The sequence below is a fragment of the Parambassis ranga genome, chromosome 16, assembly GCF_900634625.1.
Source record: "Parambassis ranga chromosome 16, fParRan2.1, whole genome shotgun sequence".
Taxonomy (NCBI): domain Eukaryota; kingdom Metazoa; phylum Chordata; class Actinopteri; family Ambassidae; genus Parambassis; species Parambassis ranga.
The window spans coordinates 4,501,680-4,526,124 of record NC_041036.1 but is presented as its reverse complement, the minus strand read 5'-3'; the positions used below and the strand labels follow the sequence as shown (position 1 = coordinate 4,526,124).

At 42.1% G+C, this 24,445-nt stretch overlaps 1 protein-coding gene across 2 annotated transcripts in view; it reads left to right on the top strand.

Moving 5' to 3' along the window:
- Positions 1-243: 243 nt before the first annotated feature.
- zfpm2a (zinc finger protein, FOG family member 2a) overlaps positions 244-24,445 on the top strand; it is a 108,235-nt gene continuing 84,033 nt past the window's right edge. The window contains exon 1 of one of the 2 annotated variants that reach the window (XM_028426436.1): positions 244-534. In XM_028426436.1, coding sequence (XP_028282237.1) covers positions 495-534 — 40 coding nt within the window. In that variant the 5' untranslated portion in view covers positions 244-494. Of the gene's footprint in view, positions 535-7,186; positions 7,347-24,445 lie in introns of those variants that run through there. The other variant, XM_028426437.1, reaches the window with a different exon arrangement.

Sequence of the window (24,445 nt, the reverse complement as noted above, 5' to 3'; positions counted from 1 at the left end):
GAAGTAAAAGTAATTGTGGATCAAGTGAAGTTCACGAAGCCGCGGCTACGGTACCCGGGGAGGAACAAACCTTATCTTCAAACAAAAGCGCGAAACGCTTTCACCTCCCCAGTCAGTCCGTGCGGATCGCGGCGAAGCGCAGCCTCATCACGGAGAACGGTGCTAAGAGAGAGAGAGAGAGAGAGAGAGAGAGGAAAGAGAGAGAGAGGGAGGGTGTGTATGCGTGTGTGTGAGAGAGTGAAAGAGAGAGAGAGAGAAAGCCAGAGCCAGAGCCAGAGAGACGAGAAAGATAAAGGAAAGACAGACGGAACGATAGACTTGTGCGTAAAAAGTACCGGTGCCCCCCTTCTTCTTCTTCTTCTTCTTCCTCTTCTTCTTCTTTTTCGTTCTCAATTTCCATCAGACAAAAACCCAAAACCGGCTGCTTGGATGAACCAAAACCTATCGATCTGTCAGTACTACACCTGGATTCACTGACCAGCCGCACAGCAGGCATGTCCCGAAGGAAGCAGAGCAACCCCAGGCAGATCAAACGTAAGTTTTTTTTAAAAAAAATGTTGTCTACACGGCGTCTCCGAGCTTATTAGAGTTTGTAGAATATTGTAACGATAGTGACCACACTGCAGCTGATTCAGCAGCGCACAACTATCGCCACTCATGTGTTGCCTGTCACGGTCCATACACTCCAGTCTCCCTCCGCAGTCAGATAGATAGAGCGTGTGTGTGTGTGTGTGTTTTTGAAGAGATCATTTACAATCCAGATCCCACGGTGCTGCTGGCTGAAAAGTTTCACCGCTGCTGCCAAGTTACAGAAAAAAAAGCAACTTATTTGCTTGTTTGTTTGCTGTTACTCTGTCGTGGTGTTCATCCACAATGTGTGTATATCAGGGCATCACTCTGACTGGACGTGGAGACTCTTCTCCTGGAGCCTTATGTGCCAGTTAATTAGCGCTAATTGTAAATTATAGGCCAATAATAAGGAACCTGGTTTAAGATGTTTTTAACTGTAACACACCCACACACACACACATCAACTCTTTCACACTCCACATTTTTCTTTTTCACATACACACACTCACTTGCAGGTGTGTGTGCATACACACAAACTTCAGGGAATAACCTATTGATGGCATAAATATTGATTAGACAGCTGTGCTTGATGATACTGATGAATGTGGCAAGTTTTAATTTTCATATTTACCAGTATATGATGACAATATGTAGATTTTATTATTATTATTATTATTATTATTAATAATATTATTTGTGGGGTGGCTTTTTTTAAAAAAGAGTTCTGTACCACCTCCAGGCCTGCATTAATTGGTAAGTGTACCAATTAATCATTATAGAATTTTAGACATTTTTAATAAAATGTTTTAAACAACTTTTCATCATTTTTAATGATTTTAAAGATCATCCATGAATATGTGGGGATTTTAACACACACACACACCCACACACTATACCAGCACAGACATAAACACACTTCCACCTCTCAAATACAGCTGACATCTGTGTGTGTGTGTGTGTGTGTGTGAGTTCAGTCCACTGCTTGCTGCTTCTGGAGGAGGCTAAAGGCAGAGTACATGCAGTCTACTCTAAAAGGTGTGATGTTGCTAATCGGTTCTTCAAGTTATCACATTCAGAGAAATATTGTTTGCGTGTGCCTATATGTAGGCGTGTGTGAGGTGTATATGTGTGTGTGTTTCAACTCACACACATTATTTAATGAGGGCATGTGCATGTTGGTACACATGTTGGAGTGTTTTTCCTGAGATTTGTGCGACAGAAGAGATTTAGCGTTGTTTTGTTTTATTTCACATGTAACTGCCTTTTAATTATTCACAGCTTGTAAACTGTTGTTTGTTTTTAAGCAGCCTTGTTGTTTAAAATCTATATTTTTGCTTTTTTAAGTAAGAAAAAGTGGGATTTATCAATATTTTATATACCCCTCTATTCATTTTATTATAATAAAAATAAGAAATAACATAAATGGATTTTAAATTAAAAAAAATCTATTTTATCTTTTATTTACTTGTGTAATATTTTGAATATTCTACTTTATTCTTTAAAATGCACAGTCTGAAGTATTAATAATAGTTTTTCATAAAGTTCAGAAGAGCTCAGGGCAGTGTACTTACCTTCAGCGTTGATAGTGAAAAAAATCATTTTTCAAAAAACTCCTTTTATTTTTAACTATATTTGACTTTCATATTTGTGTTTCTTTGCTGGCATCAACTGCTAAAAACCAAAACTGGTTCTTCGTCAACAAAGAGGCACGGCAGCGTGTGACGTGACAGGCCCGCTCACTTTTTTTTTGGACCAATCCCATCGTGGCATCCAAATTTTTGTGTTGTCGAGTGAAAAAAAAAGTCGAACGCCTAGTGTTGTGCTTTCGTCATCGTGGCCTGGCCTTTTGTGAATTAGTATGTCATGTGTAAGATCTTGTTAATGTGGAGCCGCTGTGCAGCCGTATAATCGAGCTCTACTTGGAAACAGAAAGGTCAGGAGGAGCCTAGATCCTCCTCTCTCCCTACCCCAGGAACTCTGGGAAAAAAAAAAAACAGGCCGAGGAGGCATTGCACAGAAAGTCAGCACAGACAGTCATTCTAAAGGACAAAAAGGTTGTTGGGCGCAGTACCCCCCCACCCCCCTTTCCCCTTCTGCCCCCCCCCCCCCCCCCTCCCCTCCTGCATACATTGGACCGTTATCTAAAATTGTGATTTATGCAGTATTTTAATATTTTGCTTATTCTTTCCCCTTGGGTGCTCTCTGAGCGGTGATAAAAAGGCGATGCTGAAAGAGCACCATTAATTTGCTCCGATGACTGGGGAGATAAGGCCAGATAATGGGAAAGATAAGCAGAGAAGATATACCATCAGAAGCCCGATTATTACCATTAAAATTCCAGCCCAGCAATCTGCAGCTGGCTGATAATTCCTTCTCCGTTTCCACCACTTTGGATGATAAGGCAAAAAATAGTCACTCAGTGCTCCTTGATTAGGCTGCCTGGATATCCCGATAATACAGTGATAAATTATGTATTTTCCCCCCTTGTTTTTTTTTTCTCTGAAATGTTACATCTGATTTTTTTTCATATATATATATTTATATAAATATATATATATATATATATCCCTGGCCCCCTTTCTGTGTCCCCCTCCCCTTGTTGCTTTTTCCAAGAAAGCGAAAAAAAAAAAAACCCTCCATACACTTTTATTGTAATAAGAGTTTGATAGAAAGAGGAGATAGTGGTGGAGGTGTTTTGTGTGGGAGCACATATCAATGTTATCAGCTCATCTCCCGGGGCCAGCTGCTAGCTGCTGTTGTTTTTAGCCTTATCACCCCGTGCCAATATGCCAATAAATTGCCCAGATTGTTAGTCGTTTCGAGGCGGGTCAGTAGAATTTGACAGGAATGATGAAAATATCGCTGATGCTCTGCGGATTGCGATTAGCTGCTGTAATATGATGTGTGAATTCCACCAAGCTCCCTCTATCCTCTCTTCTCCCATCCTCATCCTCCTCCTCCTCCCCCCCACTACCTCTTTGCCTCTCCCCCGGCTGCTGCTGCTGCTGCTGCTGCTGCTGGTGGTGTCCATACCTCTATTCGTACTGAGAGGAGAACATTTTGATGCTTAATAGGAAGGAAAGATATGAACAGGCTGAATTGAAACCAGGCCCCTCAGAGTAATTTTTCTGTAAAATTGCCCCCCAAAGTTTCTTGGCGTAAAGGGGAATCTGGATGATGTAGGGAGCATGCCTCCACCAGTGTTTATGGGAACATATTGAAGCGGCCCCTCTGAGGCCACACGCGGACATCTAATGTCAAATGTGCTTATTAAACTGACTTAGTGTTTTCCCCTTTACTGTTGTCTTCAGTATACGGACCGGCTGAGAATTCATGTGGCTCCTTAGCTCAACACACGAACACGCACCAGGCTCCATACTGTAGTGATTACTGTAAGTTTTGTGTTGCATCCGAGTGGCAAGTGCACAGAGTTCCCCAGAGCTTACCACTATGTCATACTGTCAAAATGCCTAATCTACTCATGTGATAGCCATCTTACATCTGTAAAGCTGCTGTGTACAATATGTTTTTCCCTCTTTTGTTAGTGTGTATTTTTTTATTTATTTTTTTTTCTTACCCACAATACCCTGTGGGTAAAGTTGGAACAGGGATTAGTGATCTACTGTGGTAAATATTGCTCTATTTTCTTGGCTGCATTAAGCTGGTGAAAAAAAGCATGTATTTAAACTGCTCAAATGCAAATAATGTGTAATTAAATGCCTGGTAAATGCATTTATTTACCATACAATCTGTATATTGTATATGTCACCCTTAAAGGTGCCTGCTCTTCTCATTTAGTCAGCTTGAAACTGAACTACAGTCAAGTCAGAGCGTTCTGTGCTACAGCTTGAAGTCTGCTTTTTATCATAGCAACCATTTTTTCCATCTCTGCTGTACAGTTAATCTCTCCAGCTCCTTAGCATAAGGCCACTTTATGTAACGTCAGCATACTGTTTATCATATCAGGTGACATTTCTATCTTTGAGGGGCATTTATCAGAGGCAGATTACACTAGTAAAGGATAAGGGGAGTGTTTACTGAATTGACTGCCAACATCCTGTATCTGAATTTGTGTGCGTTTGCTTGTGTATACATCGGTGCATGTACAGTATGCTCGTCGAGCATGTGGCTACGTGTTTTAGCAGAGGGATCGAAGCGTGTGAGCTTTTTTTTCTCTCTCTCTCTCACTTAGACAGACTCCTCATCCATATTTCCTCACAACTTAGCTCATCTCTTGCTGTCTTGTGTATATATATATATATATATATATATTAAAAAAAAAAGCTGTGGAAGTCGTATATGCTGTGTTTCACCCTTTGGCCCACAAATGTTGGCAACTTGCAGCAGTCAGATGTTTTGGGGGTGTAGAAATCAAAAAAAATGTTTGCATGCCAGCCTCCCTCTGTATATTTAAGGGTCTCTCTTTCGTTGGGTGACAATCACGGCATGTCTCTTGTGTTTCTCTTGTTGATTTCTGTCAGACGAAGAATGGTTGTTGAATGCCAACTTTCCCTCAAACATCTGTTCCCTGCCAATAACAGCTTGTGCTGTTGCCTCGTCTTAGCTGAAGGATCCCCAATTGCCTCCTCACTTTTGACACAAAACAACAATGCAGATGAATGTCATCTCCTTTTAATGTTCCTTCCTATTGTGTCTAAACTGAAATGTTGCTTCTAAAATTGTGCTCGCTGCATTTCAATTGCTGCTTATATCGCAGACATGCACAGCTATAGGAGGAGGAGGAGGAGGAGCCGTTCTGTGTTTTGGACAAGCTAAGGGTTGGCAGCCGATGGACTGACGGTGCCTAATCCTGCCCTGTCTCTCTGTAACTGCAGCATGCAGTGTGCCTGGACAGCAGTGTGAAATGTGGGCAGGGTTGCTGCAAAGGTGGAGGTCACTTCCTCACACAGTTTCCTCTTTATCTTCCTCTTTCCTGAATTCCACTGCTATTATTCCAATAATCGCTGGTTCAAGCTGTCACCATTGTGTGTGTGTGTGTGTGTTTTTTTATTCACTGCCACCAGCATGGATAAAATGTTAATTTTAGAAATGTGTGCAGATCGAAAAACAAAATGTGTTTATGTTTTTGCTGTCGCTGATTGTGTATTTCACATTTCAGATTCCCAAGCGGTATACTCCTCTCTGTTTATTTAGATTTGATATCAATGATGCCCATTGAGCCCCTGGGTAACAATTGACTTTCAGCCCGCTTTAAGTTAATAGCCTTGTCTGTTCCTTGTAGGGATCAATATTGGTATTAATTAATCACCATTATCAAGAGCAGGATCTAGTTCCATTTGTTGTTACATCAGCAAAATATCAATAGAGAAAGTGGACTCCCTGATCGTCATGGCAACTTCATCTCTTAGGTCAAAGAGAGTTTATCTTATCTTGCTGCTGAGAGTGGCAAACTGCTTAGGAATCTAGTTTAGACTCAAAGATCATCGATTTAAGCTTTTTTTCTCGCCCCCACCTTGTTGTTTCAGGAGAGAGGGGGGTGGAGGAAAAAGAAAAACACAGAGAAAGGCCGCATTCTAATCACAACAGAGATGTAAGATTTAAATATTGATGTCCAAAGGCCATTACAGCAAAGAGGGCCTCTGGTCTCGCTGTTGTTCAAGTACGTCCTTTTAAGACCCAGACAAAGCTTTGATTATCAGAGGTGTCACCGTAGAGTATATGTCTGTATAGCTGACAGTGTGGGACTGCAGGGGAGATCAGTTTCCTGCAGCCACCACCACAGAATGTTAACACATCACGCTCTACATCCTGGTATTTCTACAGGCCTCAGCCTACAGTGTATATCCTGCTGCTCACTCTTTGTGGTGCTCGTGGTATTGTGATATGAAACAATGAGTCATGATGATTGCACTGGATTACATTTTTTTCTTATTTTTTCTGTTCTTTCATCTTTTTTAAAATGTATTTTGATCATGTGATCTTGTGTTTGTGGAGGAGGATTTATTTACAATTTACAGTTTACTCTAACAGAGCAATTTAATCAAAAGTTTTATTAAAAGTTAAATAATAAAACTTCATAGAAAAGGGTCATCATACATAGATTTATATTTTAGCATTGTGGTGGATGACAGTAGCCTATAGGCTCATATTTACTATTTCATCATCATCTTAACTTGCAGTGATAATCAGAATCAGAATTCCTTTATTTAAATATAATTATTTATTAATAAATCAACACCATGGAGTTTTTCAGCCTCCAAACTGTATTTCCAAAATCCCTCTGATGGTACATCTCACCACAGATTGCATGACACCTCCATCTTTGCTCCAGAGCGTCTGTATCCCTGCACTGTCACTAGGTAACGTTCAGGTACCTGTATCTAAAAAACAAAAACAAAAAACTACAACATTTGTACTTTACGGCACATGTCACATCCACAAACAACGTTCAAAGTCATGGCGGAAGCAGACAATAAACTGAAGAAAGAGTTGAACTAAGTGAGGAGTCCATACTTTAAATCCACTCCGTCATTTATTCAGATCCATACTGAACGCGCAGTGAGAGAGAGCAAAGCCATGAACCTGTCACCGCGACAGGACCGACAGATTACTGAGCATGCGCACATCCGGTACGTACAGTGTGTGTTGGAGTCCACAAACATTCACTGGAATGATCCACAGAAAGTTAAAGTGATGACTGAGGAGACGAGGATAAAGCTAGAGCTCGAACATGGATTAATATGGACCCGGTCAGAGCTGAAAGACGAGGAGGGAGGTCCGGCTGACGGTGACCTGGCGCTGTTACTGCTGGACCAGTAAGTAAAGCTGATTGCTAGGTAGAAGCTAACATGCTAATAGGTAATTAACGATAGTTCTGATGACATGTTTGAGCCCACAGCTCCAGCTTTGAAGGAGTCTGCTGCTGTTCTTTGCTGCTAGTCAACATATTTTGTTTAAGACGTTTGTTGTAGCAGATAATAGCGGTCATCCAGTCCTCCATAGTGTTGCTTTAAATGACCTCACAACTGTACCTGGAACTGCACATAATTTTAATTGACAGTGTTTTTTTTGTATCAAAGTTGATTGAAATGTAAACTAACTAGCGGTGAGTTTTGCGTGTGCGTTGTATATTGCGGAGCGTAGAGCAGCCTGGTCTTGTGGGAAGCTATAGGTTCTGGCCTGAGCTATTTGGGTAGCAGCAGGCCTGGGTGCTTGGATGTAGCTCATCATGCTGCAGAATGCTCCTCAGGGTTGGAGCAGAGAGCAGGGCCACTGCCTGCTTTTTTTTTCTTCTTCTTCTTCTTCTTCTTTTTTTTTTTTGCCTCCAGGACACAATTGCCTCATTTAACATTCTCTATTTGGCCCCTGCCAAGAGGGGAAATAGCCAGGGTGAGTAAGAGAGGCCGCCACACATCATGAATTCTTCTTTCATTTAACTTGCACGGTCCCTTTTCACCTTGGTGATGCACATGGATCAGGAATGAAGATATTGCTCAATTAAGGGGATTTCTGAGGTTGCTCCTGAGGTATTGCAGTTATTTTTGTGCCACGCGGAGGTTTTGATGTATCATGGATATGGATATTGGGTTCATCACATTTGTGTGATGCTTTGACATATCCTCAGCCCAGAAGAGAAACAGCTCTATGCCAGTAACAGGAACTTGCCTCTTGCCATATTTTAAGAAAATGAAGTCCAGGGGTGGAAATCTGTCAGTCTTCCACTGTAGGCATATAAATAACTTTTATGTGTCAATAAAGATTCTTTTGTTTATTTCAATTTAATTAGCTACAGTTAATCACAACATTTTCATGGCATATGTCAAAATTGATATTAGTGTTTTGACTGAATCTTGGATGGGAGAAAGGAAAAGGACTATTTGGAAATATGACTCACGTTTTGCAGCAGGCATTGTCGTGGTGTCAGCAAATTACAGTATATTTATTGGCTAAGATTTGAGTTTGACTTGACATTGTGTAGAAACAGTTTCAGGAAATAAAAGATGTATAAAATAGTGATCTTAAAAATAGGATGATGAAATGGGCTAATTTGGTGGTGAACCCCATTTCCAGAGCAGCGGATGGTAGCTGGCACCCCAGAAAGTGACGCCTTAATAGCTGTTCAGTCTAAATCTCTGGCTTGGCAGGAATTACTCAGAATGTGTTTGTGGGGTGCGATGCAGAACTTTGCATCGGGTTGAAATGCACCAGGCATGTATAGTTAAGGGATAGGTGGCAACAGAGGATTAAGTAACAAGCTTTTCAGTTCAATTTGTACATCAGCATTTTCCGGCATGAAAACACACAGCATCTTAAAGGTTGAGTGGAAAATCACTAATGACAAAGCTTTGTAAATAGATAAACAATTTGTGTCAAATATGCTGAAAATATAAAACAAACTTCAAAACATGTTAATACTTTAAAGAGGCTGTGTTTTGATTTGCACCATTGCAAAGCTGGTAAAGCTGTTGACAGCACAGCTTACACATCATGTGATCAGAGGCCATATCTGCCTGCATGTGATTAGCCGGGAGCGCTGCAACAGAAATAGCCATAATGGAGTCATATTGCAGTTGAAGCAGGTTGATTATGTTCGATTATATTTACAGTAAATTATGCAAATCAGTTGAGATGGAGTGTGTGTGTGTGTGTGTGTGAGAGAAACACTGGGCGGTGACCAAAGAAGTGACGTGCCGCAAAGTGCACGTCTCCTGCTTCTTATTATCTCAAAGCAGGCTTTGTAAAGTGACAGAGTAAACATCCAGAGAGAAATGCAGCCGCTATTATTTCAGAATCAGCCAATTTTCTTTGTCTGTGTATTTCAGAGAATGCTTATCTAGTAATTACTAAAAACTGTTGACACTGAGCAAGTGCTGTAGCCAACTAAAATGCCTTTTTGTCTTATGATATCAGATTGGATTTTTATCTTGGTTCACGCAATCATGCATCCCTGAAAACCAAAGATAAGTGCCTCAAACTCCTTATTTCCAGCATGAGCGTAGAATTAAGAGGCTCATTTTGAAAAATTACATTCTGTGTTCATTTATGTGGTGAATTACTGATAATACATATATATATATATATATATTTCTTTTGGTGGAGTCTAGGATGTGTCAGTGAATCTCTGAGACACACATTTGACCATAATCAAGTTTTTTAAGCTTCAGAAACAGGATAACAACTGGGTCAGATGATAAGCCGGGCAAAACAGGGAAAAAAAGCCTCCTGTGATAGACGAGGAGAAAATCTGATTGATTGATGTCTGCTGGCTTTGCCACCATCACAAGCCAGTTGACAGTTAGTTTGGGATCAGATGATTTCACTCCTAAGATTGGGGTTGAGGGGGAGCTAGGCAAATATGAAGGACACAAAGGTCAATGGCTTCTCTCCTCCTCTCTGTATCTATCTCTCCCTCGCAATAGCTTGCTTTGACAAACTGTAATATGTTGCTAAGCTTTGTGGCAGCAGGACACATGGTCATAGTTTGTACAGTAATATCCTATTGCAGTAATCTCACAAGGAATGATTGAAAGTGCTGGAGGAATCTGGTACTAGCAGAGACCCGTTGACATCATCAACGGCTGTGGACTGGCACATGTCTCCTGACTTGTTTGAACTGAATTTTCCCATGGGACTGAATAAGTTAAACAACAGCTTTGACTTGAAGTGAATCTGTTATTGTAAGCAGGATCTGATAAGGCGGCACCATATTATGAGTTTGTGTAGCAAAGAGGCCAAAAATGGAATCTCCAGCGAGTGTCTCTCTGCGGTTTTGGAAAAAGATGAACGTGGAACTGTGACAAAGGATGATTGGATGCATATTGTAAATAAACACCCAAGTCTTTTACGATTTGCCCCTCGCTTTGAGGCTCGTTATAAAGATGTTCCATACCATATTTCAACTGCTCTGGTTGCTCCGGAGTTGACCCTTTGTGGCAAAAACACTTGAAATCGGTTTAACTTGCATGGTGTTTTTTTTCAGTGTCAGAACAAGCAGTAATATCGCCAGTGTTTGTTCCTTTAGCCATTGTGATGGAGCTGAAATTTAATAAGACAGGGCTTGGGTGCCCATAGTGTTGTCTGTGATATTAAATAGAAGACCTTGGTTTCTCTGAGGGTCCATCTCTAATAGACATGTCCATTAGCTTTGTATAGGGCTGCTTTCAAGATCAAGGTCTCACTTGTAATGAAGTGGCTATGCAAATGCAAGTCAAATTCTACTATTGTGAATCGCTTGTTTTAATCAAGTTTTCACTGAAAGAAATGTAGCCTCCATTCAGAGCTACTAACCAAACAATAAAAAAAGGATAATCCGAAGACAATTCACATCCAAATGGAACCGGACATCATTTAGGGGAAGAGACAACAACTCTTTGTTTGTTTGAAGTGGTTGATATGACAACCTTCTTGTCAAAGACTCAGGGCGAATAAAAGGGATTTGTAATTACCATAATTATCTCTTATATGTTTTCACCTAATGATGTCCATTAAATGCCCGGAGCTTCATTTAGAGACTGCCTCAGTGTAGGTTGGCTTAGACTCATAATACAGCATGTTACATTACACAGTGCACAAGTAATGAACTTCTTTCATCAAAGATGTTTATCGTGTAGCGCTTCTGGGGGGAAAAGCCAATATACTTCAGCTTTTTGTTACAGTTGGATTATAACAATTCTCATAGTTCCCACTTATCTTTCAAATTTTCTCTACATGTGATATCAACCCAATTGGCTTCATGTCTAAACAGGATGGCTCTCTAATCTAGACCGCTGTTCGTTTCATGTAAAACATCTCATTTTGTGGCTTAGGCTGGTGGCTGTCTTATCGTTACATAATTCACTGCCCTCTGTGTGATTTTCTTTGTGGCAATTTATTTAAATTCCCCCATGTTTATATATTTCCTGTCTCCTCTCATTCAAAATGATTGCCTTTCATTAGTTCAAAGACTCATCTTCAACACTTTTTTGGTAACTTTACAGATATGAATTTGCACTGGAGAGAAAGGAAAGCAAAAAAAAAAAAGCTATTTTGTTGGAGAGCAGAAGAATAAGGAGTGTTAGTGCATGTCCATCACTGTCATCTCTGTCTCGAAGCCCAATTCCAGAGGTTGAACTAACTCCGATCAAAAACACAGATATAGCGCTCTAACAGTCTACACCTCAGCAGGTACAGCGTTTGAGAGATCATGCTTGAATACATGTGTGCTGTTCTGCTCCTGCGCTAAGGCCCTCACAGTCCTGCATGCGGCTCTGCTCCTGTGGTTGCTTTGGTCTTTGTCCGCCACCTATCAGCATATCAGCAGTGTCTCTGAAGCCCAGTTGTATAATGCACCATTTATGGCTTTGTGGTGGGAGATGGCGGTCGGGCGGCGGAATAGCTCCAGGCCTTCCCTTCAGTGAGTGGATTAACGGCGGCCTGCTTTAACGCACTCTACCGCGGTGTGAAATCGGCCCCGCTTCGGCGCTGCCGATGAGGCTCCCTCTCTTTCTTTCTCTCTCTCTCTCTGTTTCCTCACCTCCATGCAAAGCCTCTCCCAGCCATCTGTGAAATGTGGAAACTCTGTGTCTAAGTTGAGTTCAGATCCCATCCCCTCCGTCAAGCTGAGGCCAGGAAGCAAATGGGCAGGCAGTCGGTGGAGGGGGTTTGCAAGGGAGGAGGAGAGATGAGGAGGAGGAGGGTGGTGGTGGTGGTGGGGGATCAGCTCACTGATGTCGTGCCGCGTGTGCAGGAACCCTGCCTGTTCTCCGCGGGCGAGTTGGAGGAGGGTCCAGGCCTGGGTGCCGGCCGAGAGATCTCTGGTTCCTGCTTGCAGGTCCAAATCCCCCCTCTGTGTGTGTCTGTGTGGAGGCGAGGCGGTGGCACAGCTCCCCTGAGCCCCTGCCCAGTCCTTTGAAGATAAGATGGTGATACAGAGTCCCTTTCGGTACGTCGCTAACCGATGGTCTTTGTGTGACACACATGCCTCTCTCCAATGGAGCCTGCAGCTAAAACACCTATGGTCTTTACTGAAACGAATCGGCTGTATGGCCTCAGGTCAAATTAGATTATGAATGGGTGACAAAATCCTAGATCCTATGTTTAGGACATTTAATTTTTTCACCATTTCATGCTGATAACGTACAGTTCTGCTGTGGCTGATATTGTATTTCTATTTGATATCCCTCCACTGAAAAGAATCGTTTTCAGAAACACTCCTCATACACTCGCTGCTGACTTAATTTTTTCAGTTTTCCATGGCAACTAGTTGTCATCTTAACTCTGATGATTTCCCTGCTATTTGCTCTGTATTGCTCTTGATCATGACAGTTTTTTAAACATGTTTCTCCTCTGCATTTATAACCACATTTTGTGGCCTTTGCAGGCCAATTCTCCCACTTCTGGCTCTCCACAGCAGCTTTTTTTCACAAGAGCGGCCATCATAATCAGGGTTTTGAATTATGAACTCAATATTCCCTTACTTTTTTCCCCCTCTATCCTGTGGCTTTGGGGGTTCAGATCTGTGCATAATGTCTTGTGATTGCATGGCATTATGGTGGTTTGGAAAGCCGAGTTGAGGTCCAGCCACGCATCATCTTTCCATAGACAATGTGGATCTCTGTGTCTCTCTGAGCTCATCAGGGATGGGGCGTTGATTGCTTTTTGATACCCCTCCAATGTGGATGAGGTCCTGCATACATCAGCTAATTAGAATGTACTTACAGTGTGTGTGTGTGTGTTTGTGTGTGACAGACCCCACACTTCTCATCAGATCCTCAGCCCAAGTGCTTCTAACCACACTCACTGAAGGCTTTATCAAATTCAAAAGAAAAGCTATACAGTGCAGGGCTGGGGCTGTGTGTGGGTTTGTATGTCAAGGAAAAACGAAACACTGAAAATGAAAAGAGAATAAATTAGGACAGGAGTTATTTCAGTATCTGGGTGAAAATTCCACTTTATATACAACACGTGTAAGGAAAATCTAATGACAGCTGGTGAGTGTGAGCTTTAAAAAGAAAACCACGCCACTGCTATTCCAGACCGCATTCAGCAAAGTATCACACACTGGCATCAGTGGAGTTAACTTCGTCCCACTGTAGTTAATGATGGTCGCTTTGCTAGAAACGCTAAATGGATGGCACAGCAGTGGGGAAGGAAGTTGCAGCAGCTAATTAGCCAGCACAAATGAGTGAGTGGTATCGTCCTGCGCACCTTGGTGATATTACAGCTGTGGAGCATCAGAGAAGGGACCAGGGGAAAGTTTTGCTGTCGCCTCACTGACTTTTTGGATTGCGGGGCATTTCAGCAAGGCCATATTAGTCAGGCGCCTACAGCACCTAGTTTCCCTCTCTCTGCTTCACACACACACACACACACACACATATCCTAACCCATGCTATGATCTGTGGAAGGTGCTGGGGCGTTGCTATATATTTCATAAAGGCATTCTATTACACCCCCATGGCTTGTGGGGAACAGTACACTGTGGTCTAGTCCCCAGGCAGCTGAGAATAAAGTGTAGGACATGGCACTGGAACAGAAATCTAACTGCTGTTTCTTCAGGTAATCTTGACTGAGATCTTAATTCCAATAAAGTGTTATTTCTTTCACAGCATAAGCCAGATCTGAGCAGGAACACTCCACTCTGTATTTCTGTGGTTATACTTTATTGAATATCATTTCAGATAAGAGGTGTAATCCTTTGGGGGGCCAAGTGATGTATATTGACCAGCTCAATGTTAGAGATACAGCATGCATGTCCCTGATCTGGAGGTGGTAAATAACGATTTGTGTCATCGGCTCAATCAAATGGCGACGGAATATTGAAAACTGTCCTTTTTGTTGTCAGTCTTTGTGAGAGAGAATATTCAGGAAGAAATACAAATATGTTCCTGTAGAAATTTGGCAATGCATGCAATAGAAAGACAAAAATAATACTGCAAATAGAGTTTTGCATTGAGAATGTACTTAAAAAAAATAAAATGCAGGCTTTAGCAACATATTTTTTTACCTTAGCATTCTTAATGTTTATCTAAAATGTAAGAATTAATCATTCCATCACAGCAAGGTATCACTTTTAAGTGCTTCAATTTAGTGTTCCTAACCCACAGAGAAGCTGATTTAAACAGAGCTAGTATTAAAAATGTACAAAATCCACAAACTGTTGTTACAGTAATTATTAGTTTTGGCAGAAAAGTGCCAACATTACTAGAAGCCCATTGTCTGTCTCCTCCTGTTTAGTTAGAGTGTGGTGGAGTTCAAGCAGTGAGCCAGGTCACTCAGGTCAATACCACACTGCTACAGTCTCACCTCTCAGAGTGACTGGGTTTCTTCCATCAGTAGAGAGCAGCCCTCTTTGCTCCCACATGCTTCATTTCATCAGGGTTTCTTTTATCTTGACTGGCCAGGCCCATGACCCCAGAGCACTGATAGTCCAATAAGACTGCAAGAGAGCATCTGAGGGGCATTGTGGAGACTGAAACAGAACTTAACTGGGTTAAGTTTTCTCTCACATTAAATTTGGTGTGTTTGTGTGTGTGTGTGCATTGATTCCCTAACCTGCACATGTGTCTCTTGAACTGCTGGAGAAAAAGTTTAGTTTAAGACTTCAAACAAAGTTTACTTTACATGAATAGTGACAGATTTAGCATGGAATATGTATCATGACTTAAATGCAAATTTATATTTGAAAGCATTAAAAAAATAGAATGTGCCAAACCTGCGGTAGAACTAACACATCTAATTCTAAAACAGAAGAAAGAAAGGACTGGCCGTTACGCTCAGAACTGTTCATTTTCATGAGCCTGCAGAGAGGGCCGTGTTTACTTTTCTTTGCATAGAAGAAGAGAAATGAATGCTCTGGGTTCCCTGTAAAGACAAACATGAAAGAAATCACCAAGAGTTCTTTAGGCCCTTTCTCTTGTGTTGTGTGTAATGCAGCTTCTTTACTGCCTAGGTAGTCTCTGCCATCTGACTGCTGTTTGAAGTCAGCAGAAGTCGACAATATTTGCTTTTCAGCAATTCTCGCCCACTGTGTCTCTCCGCTGCTTTTGAAAGTGTGACCAGTGTGGAGTCTGTATCAGTTCACTTCTTGGAAGAAATGGCACAAATTGGGTGTTTGGTTCGCCGGTGGATTGACGATGAGGCCCTTGCATATGAGGGTTTCATTTGTTGTCGCATGGTGAATGTGACGGACAGCTATGGGTGGAGGGGGGAGGTGGGGGCAGTGTTTTTTGGGGGGGGGGGGGGGGGGGGGGGGTAGTTGAAGGATGCAGGGAAGGCCATTAGGGAGTGGCAGATAGCCTCAGCTTAGACCTGCTGGGGTGTGATCTCACCAAAGGACCAAGAATGGGCCAATCTCAGTCTCACCCCCTTCTGGAAAAAAAAAAGTGGTAAAGAAGGGTGAAGGAGAGGGAGATTAGATAGTAGGTCTGACACCAACCAGTGCCAGAAAAATAAACCCAGTCCACTAAACCAAATAGCTACAATCATTACTCTCACTTTATCTCATTTATTTTATTACTGGAGAAAAGTAAGATTCCACCCTCAGCTCACATTCCAAACTCCAGCACCTCCTTTTCTACTTGTAACACACAGGAGTCTTGCCATTAACCTACAGAATTAGGAGGTGCAGCTCGGCCTATTCCCAGCGCTGCATGTTGTCCTACTCGAGCATCTTTGTGGATTTTGAAGCAGAGTGCTATTCCTAAAGGCATTATGTATGAAGGCTGCTCCTTTTCTCTGGTGGAGGTGCGTGTGGGTGGGTTAGAGGGGAGGCTGCGAGGCTGCTGAGACCCCAGCGTTATCAGCACCAGATGCAGGTTGACTTCAGACTTTCAATGGAAGGTAAAGAGAGAGAGGAGGGAAATTAATGAGAGCCATAAACCCAGCAGGATAAATAATTAGCCAACTGGTTCTGAGATCCATCCCTTCATTTGCAGCTGCGAATAAATTCTCCTTACAAAGTTTGTTTGTCAAAACTGCAGGCTGATGCTGCAGCTGTGTATTTTTTGAGGATTCGGTTGTTGGTGTGCCCTCGGTTCTTCATCCCTCATCTGAGTGACAGGTTTCTCTGTCCTGCCACCGATAATTGGCCGGAGCAGTGCTTCCTCCAAATGTGTGCCACACAGACAAAAAAAAAAAAGCAATTCAGCCGTCATAACGTTCTTCATAAATCATCCGGATGTGAGAGTGTCATATGTGTGTCCACATTTCTGTTTAGTATAATCAGGAGACATAATGTTGCTTGTTTACTGTTGGATGATGATTCCCAGTTGAGCTTCTAAAAAAGGGCCCAAGCTGTAAAACACTTTGCTTTGTACAGATACAGACTCGAACCGTGTTTATGTCTGACAAGTGATGTCACGTGACTGAACTTGATTGCTGCTTTGCTGTGCCCTCGTCAGGATCAAAGCTAATTTTTGCTGTATTAGAGGACACTTTGTGCCAGTGTGCTGTGCGCTGATCTGGAGTGTTTACATGCAGTTCACTCCCTGAGGATTTTGTATTATTATTGTCACACTGTATGGAGCACAGCCACTTGTATTGTTCTAATACACCACCGGTAGATTTGAAAAGAGCTGAGCAATCACTGAAAGACTTACATTATCCTGCAGTCTTTGATCGCTATTCATGTGTCTGCTCTAAGTAATCTTCCCCTCTAATCTCATTCACAGATATAAATAAACAAGTAATGCTCTAAATGAGAGAGAGCACACGAGTGAACATCCAGAGGATTATGGTAATTTGTGGATAAATAGAGGTGTTTTAAAAATGTGACTTTTGAGTAAGAAAGTTTCTCATTTTAAAATTTCTGTTTTTTTTTTTTACTCTGCTAACCCAGAAAAATCAATCAGTAAATAATATCTTGTTAAATATTCTGAGTGCATGATGAAGTGATTATCTTTTAATGTTTCCCAGCACATTCTGACAACACAATTTGTTTCAAAATTACTCACTCTGTGAATGTCAAAATCCCCCCGGGGGAAATATTTAGATGATATAGATACTTAGCTAAACTTATACTGTAAATAAAAGTACAACATATCATTGAAATTAACATGTACATATTGCTGATTGATTTTTTTGGACTTTGCTCTTTTTTCTAATCTCTTCCAACTTGACATTTGGAAAGTCAGAAATCAATTATGTCTCCTTCCTAAATGAAAGGAGGAAAAAAAAAACTAGTATATGACTTTAAAGTCAGCCTAGCTTGCCTTTGACACGGCACATTACAAAGGGAAAGGAAAATCACACTGCATACCTGATCCATAAAAAAGCCTTTGAAATGGATTGCTGGGTGGGATCCAGTCTGGCACAAGTCATGGCATTGATGGCACAGCCCCTGGGCGCAGGGATACTTGGCCTGGACAAGATGGTTGCTGGGCCCATATCAGTGGGCACTGGCCCATCCTCTGGGAGCTCCTAAGCCATGCCGTCTGAAGAAGAACTGATGGGGTTGGCAGCACATATGGGCATGCTACTGGTTTTATTTCAGTCAAAAACAGCCCCGATGTTATCGCCTTCAGTCACCAGTGCAGCAGCATCACTGAGGCTGACCGAGAGGATTGGGCATCACAAGAAAAAAAAAAAAATTAGAACAAAAACTTTTCTTTTGTTCCGTCTGCAAATCACATATGTATTCCAGGTGTTCGATTCTAACTGCACACCACTACATTGGCCCTCCCTGCCTAACAACATCAGCCTATCATGAATGACGTTGATGTGATGAGCACCGATTCTGCTGGCCGCCGCTCTTTTTTTGAGCCAAGACATGAAGTTGACAACAGTTTTCAGAAATAGTTACTTGATAACCATCCACAGGGTAATGAAACTTCCACCTTTGATGAGAAGTTGAAAAGAGCGTGTTTCACTGTTGGCTTGGCAGAACATTAGACATGGCTGCAGGCGGGCAGGGGTCGGCGAGGGATCGAGCTGTTTTAATAGGGCTCATCCAGAGGTGACGAGAGCACCGCATGCACTGAACTGAAGGTGTGAGCCGGGGCTGCCAGTACATATCTTTTGTCTTTCATTATCTTTATTTCCTTATTATTTTAAATGGCCGGTGTGTGTGTGTGTTTTTTTTCTTCACTAGAAGCTTTTTTGATATCCATTTAGATTGTGGCTTCATTAAAAAACCTCAGACAATGGAGTGACTTCTAATTAAGAAGCGCCGCATCTGGCCCCTGGCACCCTATCCCGTTGTTCCATCTATTTTGCTGGGGAGAATTCATTTGTTTCTTAATTAAGAAAAACACCAATAGCGTGAAAAATCTGCTTATGGTACCTGAATCCTAATTAGTTAAATAGTGAGGGGAAGGGGAAAACACATTCCAGTAGCCCTAGAAATGAACTCAGAGCTGATAAAAATGAACTAACTAGCCTTGCATAAATCGAAGCTGGGGAGAAAGTGTACCATCATTATGGCTAAGACAATATGCAAACTATCTTCAAAGAAATCAAATTGCCGGAATGTTTTCATTTGCATGTATTAACCATTAACATAATGAGGAGAAGTGACATTGGACCCGGATTGTGTGTCTGTTCGGATTGATAACTCTGCTGCATCTGCAAATAGTCTCCTCTGCAAAATTATGCTAGCAGTCAAATCAGTGTTGAACTGTGGAGGGAGAGGGAGAGTGATGGAGAGAGGGAGAGAAAGACAGAGACACACACAGAGAGAGGAGAGAGAGTGAGGGGAGAGTGGAGGCTTTTGCTTTTTTCCCGTTTTATCAGAGAGCTCTGTGCAAACCTGCTGCAGTGTTGAATCGGAGCCATCATCCTCTGACAGCTATCCTTAAACAGGAAGGTGCTGCGAGTCATTGTCTCTAAGGCTCTGCGGAAAGCTGCTGCTGTGTGTGTGTGTTTTTGTGTGTATGCATGTGTGTGTGTGTGTGTGTGTGTGTTTGGGCTAGAAGGACACAGGGGGATGTGCCCATGTGGCTGCTAGCTGGAGACAGACCTCGAGTGGGCACACTTCACACTCCCCCCACCACCCTCCCCCCTTTTGTACATATCGGACACATGCACACACACGCCTGCACACAGACTCATACATACATGTGTCACCCCACCACCACCACCACCACCACCACTTCCAAAACACAAACACACACACACACATCTGAGAGCTTCCAGGATACCAAAGGCTCACTTATCTGTTTCGTAAAGACTCACCATGGCCCACATTGGCGAGTTGGCGGGCAACCAGCCAAATCCACTGTGTGTTCTCCACTGCAGGCGTCACGCAAAAACACTGAACTGTCTTCAATATTCAAAATAATTTTTCCAACATGCTATTTCCTAGGATCAGCCTCTTAGGTCAAATTATTCAATTAAGTGTCTGTTTATTACTGATACCAAAGCTGGGTGGCGGTTCTACTTATCACCTTTTTTGCAGATTGGTGTTCTCGCAGAATACCACCATAAAGATTGCCTTGGCTGTAATTAAAATGGCACAGAGACAAATTTGGCGCAGGGCTAAGACACGGGGAAATGAAGGAGGTAGGGGGAAAATTGCAGGGGCTACGTTCTGTCATCCAGTGAAAAAGTTGAGGCTGTAAAGCGGTAAAATTATTGTCAGGGCGCCACTGTACACCACAAAGGAGCAGGTATGAGGAGGGAAAAAAAAATGCAGCCTTGTGGTGGCGTTGTTTACATCGTGGTGCGTTTGTGTGCAGAAAATGGTCCGAAAACGAGGTTGTTCTTTGTGGGTCTGACTGAAGCAAGTAAACAGGCGTCGGTGATGGTTTGTGTGGCAGAGCGGATGCTGTTTAGACGTCCTAAACGCCAGCCGGGCTTGCATCCATCCACAGGCCTGTGTGTTTGATGAGCTATTGGCAGGCTATGGGGACACGTGTTCCTGTGCCTCGTGGCAAACATACCTTTCACTGTCTTTGACTCCACAAGCCTGTGTGACTTCTCAGGAAAAAAAAAATATGAAAGAAATCAAAGCGCCAATAAGCTGAGGGTGTTAAGCCAAAGAGGGGGGGAGGAAAAAAAAAAGAAAAGAAAGACCTGAGCGACTTTGGATTTTGACAGAATCTTCATGTGCTCCCTGACAAAAATTTGCATTGTTATCGCAGATAACTGGTGATGTTTTTACTTGGTTGTACATTTTTGTGAAATATGTAAAATGTAAACCGAGCCTCTAACGATTGCCTTAATGACGCGGATCTTGCTTTTCTCCCCCGAATCGCGTCTTAGCGGGCTTCTCAGTGCGGGATGTCTGATATCTGAATATTAAAAGGGAGTTTCAAGCTCATCTGCAAATGTGATTTGCACATATCACACTTCTGCAGTCGTCAAGCTGCTTCATCGCCAAGCTTCTGAGCAAAGACGGCTGGGGAGGGGAGAGAGAAAAGAGAAAAAGAAAGATGCACATATGGGTTGCTATTGATGTATTCCATTTCTGACCTAATTTAAATCCCTGCCAACAAGCTCATATGCATACTGTACATTTGCTAAATTACAGAGTGTAAACCTTGCCTTCTCACAGAGACAGGTGTAAACATCAATGTTGTCATAATGCACCACCAGTAAATATGATAATCGTGCCATGCTGCAATAGAGCACAAAATAATTTGGACATCATTTTGATGTCTGAAGGGCCCAGGGGAATGCCCTCCAGAACGAAGGTGGCCCATTGACATGCCATACACGCCAAGATATAATTATGGCTGCCTGTCTTTGTTCCTCCCGAGCTCCCTCTCACAGCACTAGTAATTTGCTTGTGATATTTTGGTATTCTTTACGATTGAGTTATTCTCTGTGGACTTGAGTATTACATGGGTGTAAATGAAGATGCGAGGAAACTGCTCTACAGCCAAATCCTGAAGTTCTGAAACTGTGAGCATAATATCATAACAGAAAAAAAAGTTGATGCTGATAGGGAGAAGTTATTTTGTAAAGCCTGATTTTAAATTTTATTTGGGATCATGACACGTGACGACTCCTGTTCCATTCGATCTTGGGTGCCTGCTTTAAGTGTCATCTCTGGCTATCTGTGTGGGACTTTGCTGATAATAAGGGGCAATGCCAGAATATCTTTAGGGTATGCAGTGTGTCGAGCTGCGGTTTGTTGTCATGATAATCCCCTCATTTGTAATGTCGGGATCAGCAGGTTACGGCTCTCCACTTGCCTGCCATGTCAAGACTTGGGACTGGTGAGGTGGATTGTCATTTCTGAAGCAATATTTTGACAGCGCCTTCACTTTACTCGTATGCTGCGGCTCAAAGGTCAGAGCTGTGCCACTTCCATTTACTGTGTGTGAACACTCAATCCCTGAGGAGTGGAGCTCTCTACATCTCCCCCTGCCTCTCTCTCTCTCTCTCTCTTTCTGATGCACCCATAGTTTTTCTTTCTGCCTCTCACCATTTAACTCACTTGTTTTAGGAGATAGATGTCAAGGCTAGACCCACACACAGCTTTATAGTGAGTCTAAAGCTCCTAAATTGAAGGGCAATTACAACTTATAAACCTTTATAAGAGTAAATGGAAAAAGGCAGCCCTGTGCACTTTAGCTCACCGTGATGCCTGATTTCCCCTCCTGCCATCATTCCAATTAGTGTATCTCAAACACAGCCACCTCTCCTTTAGTCACCGCTGTTGTAACACAACACACCGTCTTGGATTTTTTTTTTTTTTAAAAAACATAGTCTGGTGTGATTGTTGCAAGTGCACAATGTCTCAATGGTGTAGCTGTCATCCATTTTCCTGTGTGCTCAGTGCCACTCCTCAGACACCGAGGCAGGTTATGTCAACCAAATAAGGCACTTGTCAGTAATACAAAAAGACATTGTTGCTGGTCCATTGTTACCTGCTCTCCAGCTATCATATAGAAAGTGATGGAGTGACGGTGTTTTGGAGCACGGTGCAGCTCCAGAGCCCCAGGGGTATTATGGGTGTAAATCTCCATCACACAGTACTGCTTCAGGCCAGGGAGAGCATCATCATTAGCCGGAGCAGATGGAGGGGCTTCAGCACTGTTTTCCTCCCTCTTCTGTCAGACTATACTGCTGGAATCTGGTTTGATACAATGCATGTGGATGGGAGCAACAGCTCCAGCCCAGACAATGAATGATGAAATCCACATGAAATCAGATGAAAGCTACAGTACACACATAACCCGGGAGACTGATTCATCATTTATTTGTGAAGTGATGATAGTAGAGGTTTGGTTAAGTGCTGTGTCTGTTCACATGTTTGTGTTCTTACAGTTTGGCGGCAGGAAAGAATCCTGCAAGCCACCGTTTGTGTGATGCTGTTCGGTACAATAGAGTGATTAAAATGAATGTAAGAAATGAAAGGAAAATAAAAATGTTACCAATTAAATTAGTGGATTTTATGCCTCTGTATATAGCAAATAACCGATCATTTGGCTTTGAACTATACTAGTCTCACAAAACAGGAAATGCTAAGATGTCATGTGAAGCTCTTGGAGTCTGTGATGGCCATTTTTCAGTAAAATTAAGCAACATACCACAGTAATTATCATCAAGAAAGCATAGCTCTGAATGTTTTTGCATGTATCTAATGTATGTAATGATTCAGTGTCCCAGTATTTAATATACTTGTAGTATTTTCAACAAATTTTAAGGTTACAGTAGCAATAAAAGTCTTGTTTCCACATGTCATGCCCCAAATCTGTAAATTTGATAAATACAGCTGCATGTTTTCAGCAGCAACACAGACCCCCAACATCAGCCAGATACTGTATAACAGTTTAAACTTGATTCTAAGCAGCTAATCAGTGCAATCATTTATCAATGAGGAGTATTTATCTCCAGCAACCAACCACTAGCTCCTCATTGATGCAGCAGTATTTCACAGTGTGCTAGGGGCCTGCTATCCAGGGAGCATGGAGTGTGTGTGTGTGTGTGTGTGTGCTGTCTGAAGCACTGGCAGAATCCTAATCTTTCAGCAAGAAGCTTCACATGGCCAGATCAAGAATTAGGAAAGAGGCAGAGAGGAGGGGAGGAAGAAGAAGAAGGAGGAGGAGGAAAAAGCCCATCTCGGTCTGTGTTTTAAAGGACAGTGCTTTGAATGTCATTTGACAATTTCCTTTTAATTAGAACTAATTTACAGAAAGATGCCCACCAGCTAATCTTTACAGGATAATTAACTTCTATTTTCTTTACTTTTAATTAAAAAGTGGAAAAGATTTAGCTGATCCATAAAGAATTGTTCTTTTGAAATGTTCATCAGACTTCACACTTCTTTTTGGCATTGGTAATATTTAGATCCTATCTGCTGCTCACAGTCTCCACTGAGTTATTGCAATGATTTTCTCCCCCCCTTATCCGAGGTATTAAGAAGTGGAACTATCAATAGTAGAAATAGGAACCAGAGGCAAATTAGAATTGAATTAATGAAGAATTTATGGCAAAAGGAACCCCCCCATCCTTCATAATACTGGAATGAAAATGACATCTTAGATATATCCATTTCATAGAAATTCCTTGATGGAAAAATATTGTTTTATCTACATTATTTGATACAGTAATCATTTTCTTTTTCTAAAGGCACCCCATTAAATTCTTTGAAAAGATGCTTGACTAAAAGCTAATTGTTGCAGACGCAGTTTTAGCATTTGCTCTTTCAGCCCCCGCAAGCACACAGGCCACTATATGCGATGAATATGATGCTTTTCAGGTTAAACAGTAGCATCTTATTAAGCACTTAAGACACAGTCAAGTGCCTGGTGACTCTACAGAATGAAAACTCCCTCAGCCTCATCAGAGCTGCTAAAGAAAAGTCTTTTCTTGCCACTGTTAGCACCTTCCAACAGACTTTACTTAGTGGAGATAAAGTGAGCCAATATGAGGTGAGTGTGCTGTAGACAGAGGCTCCACTCGTCTGCAGACGAGCCAATGGTTGAAGATGGATGCCCCCACTTAACCATGATAGCTCCCTGGAGGAGCCTCACTCAATGGCTTCATT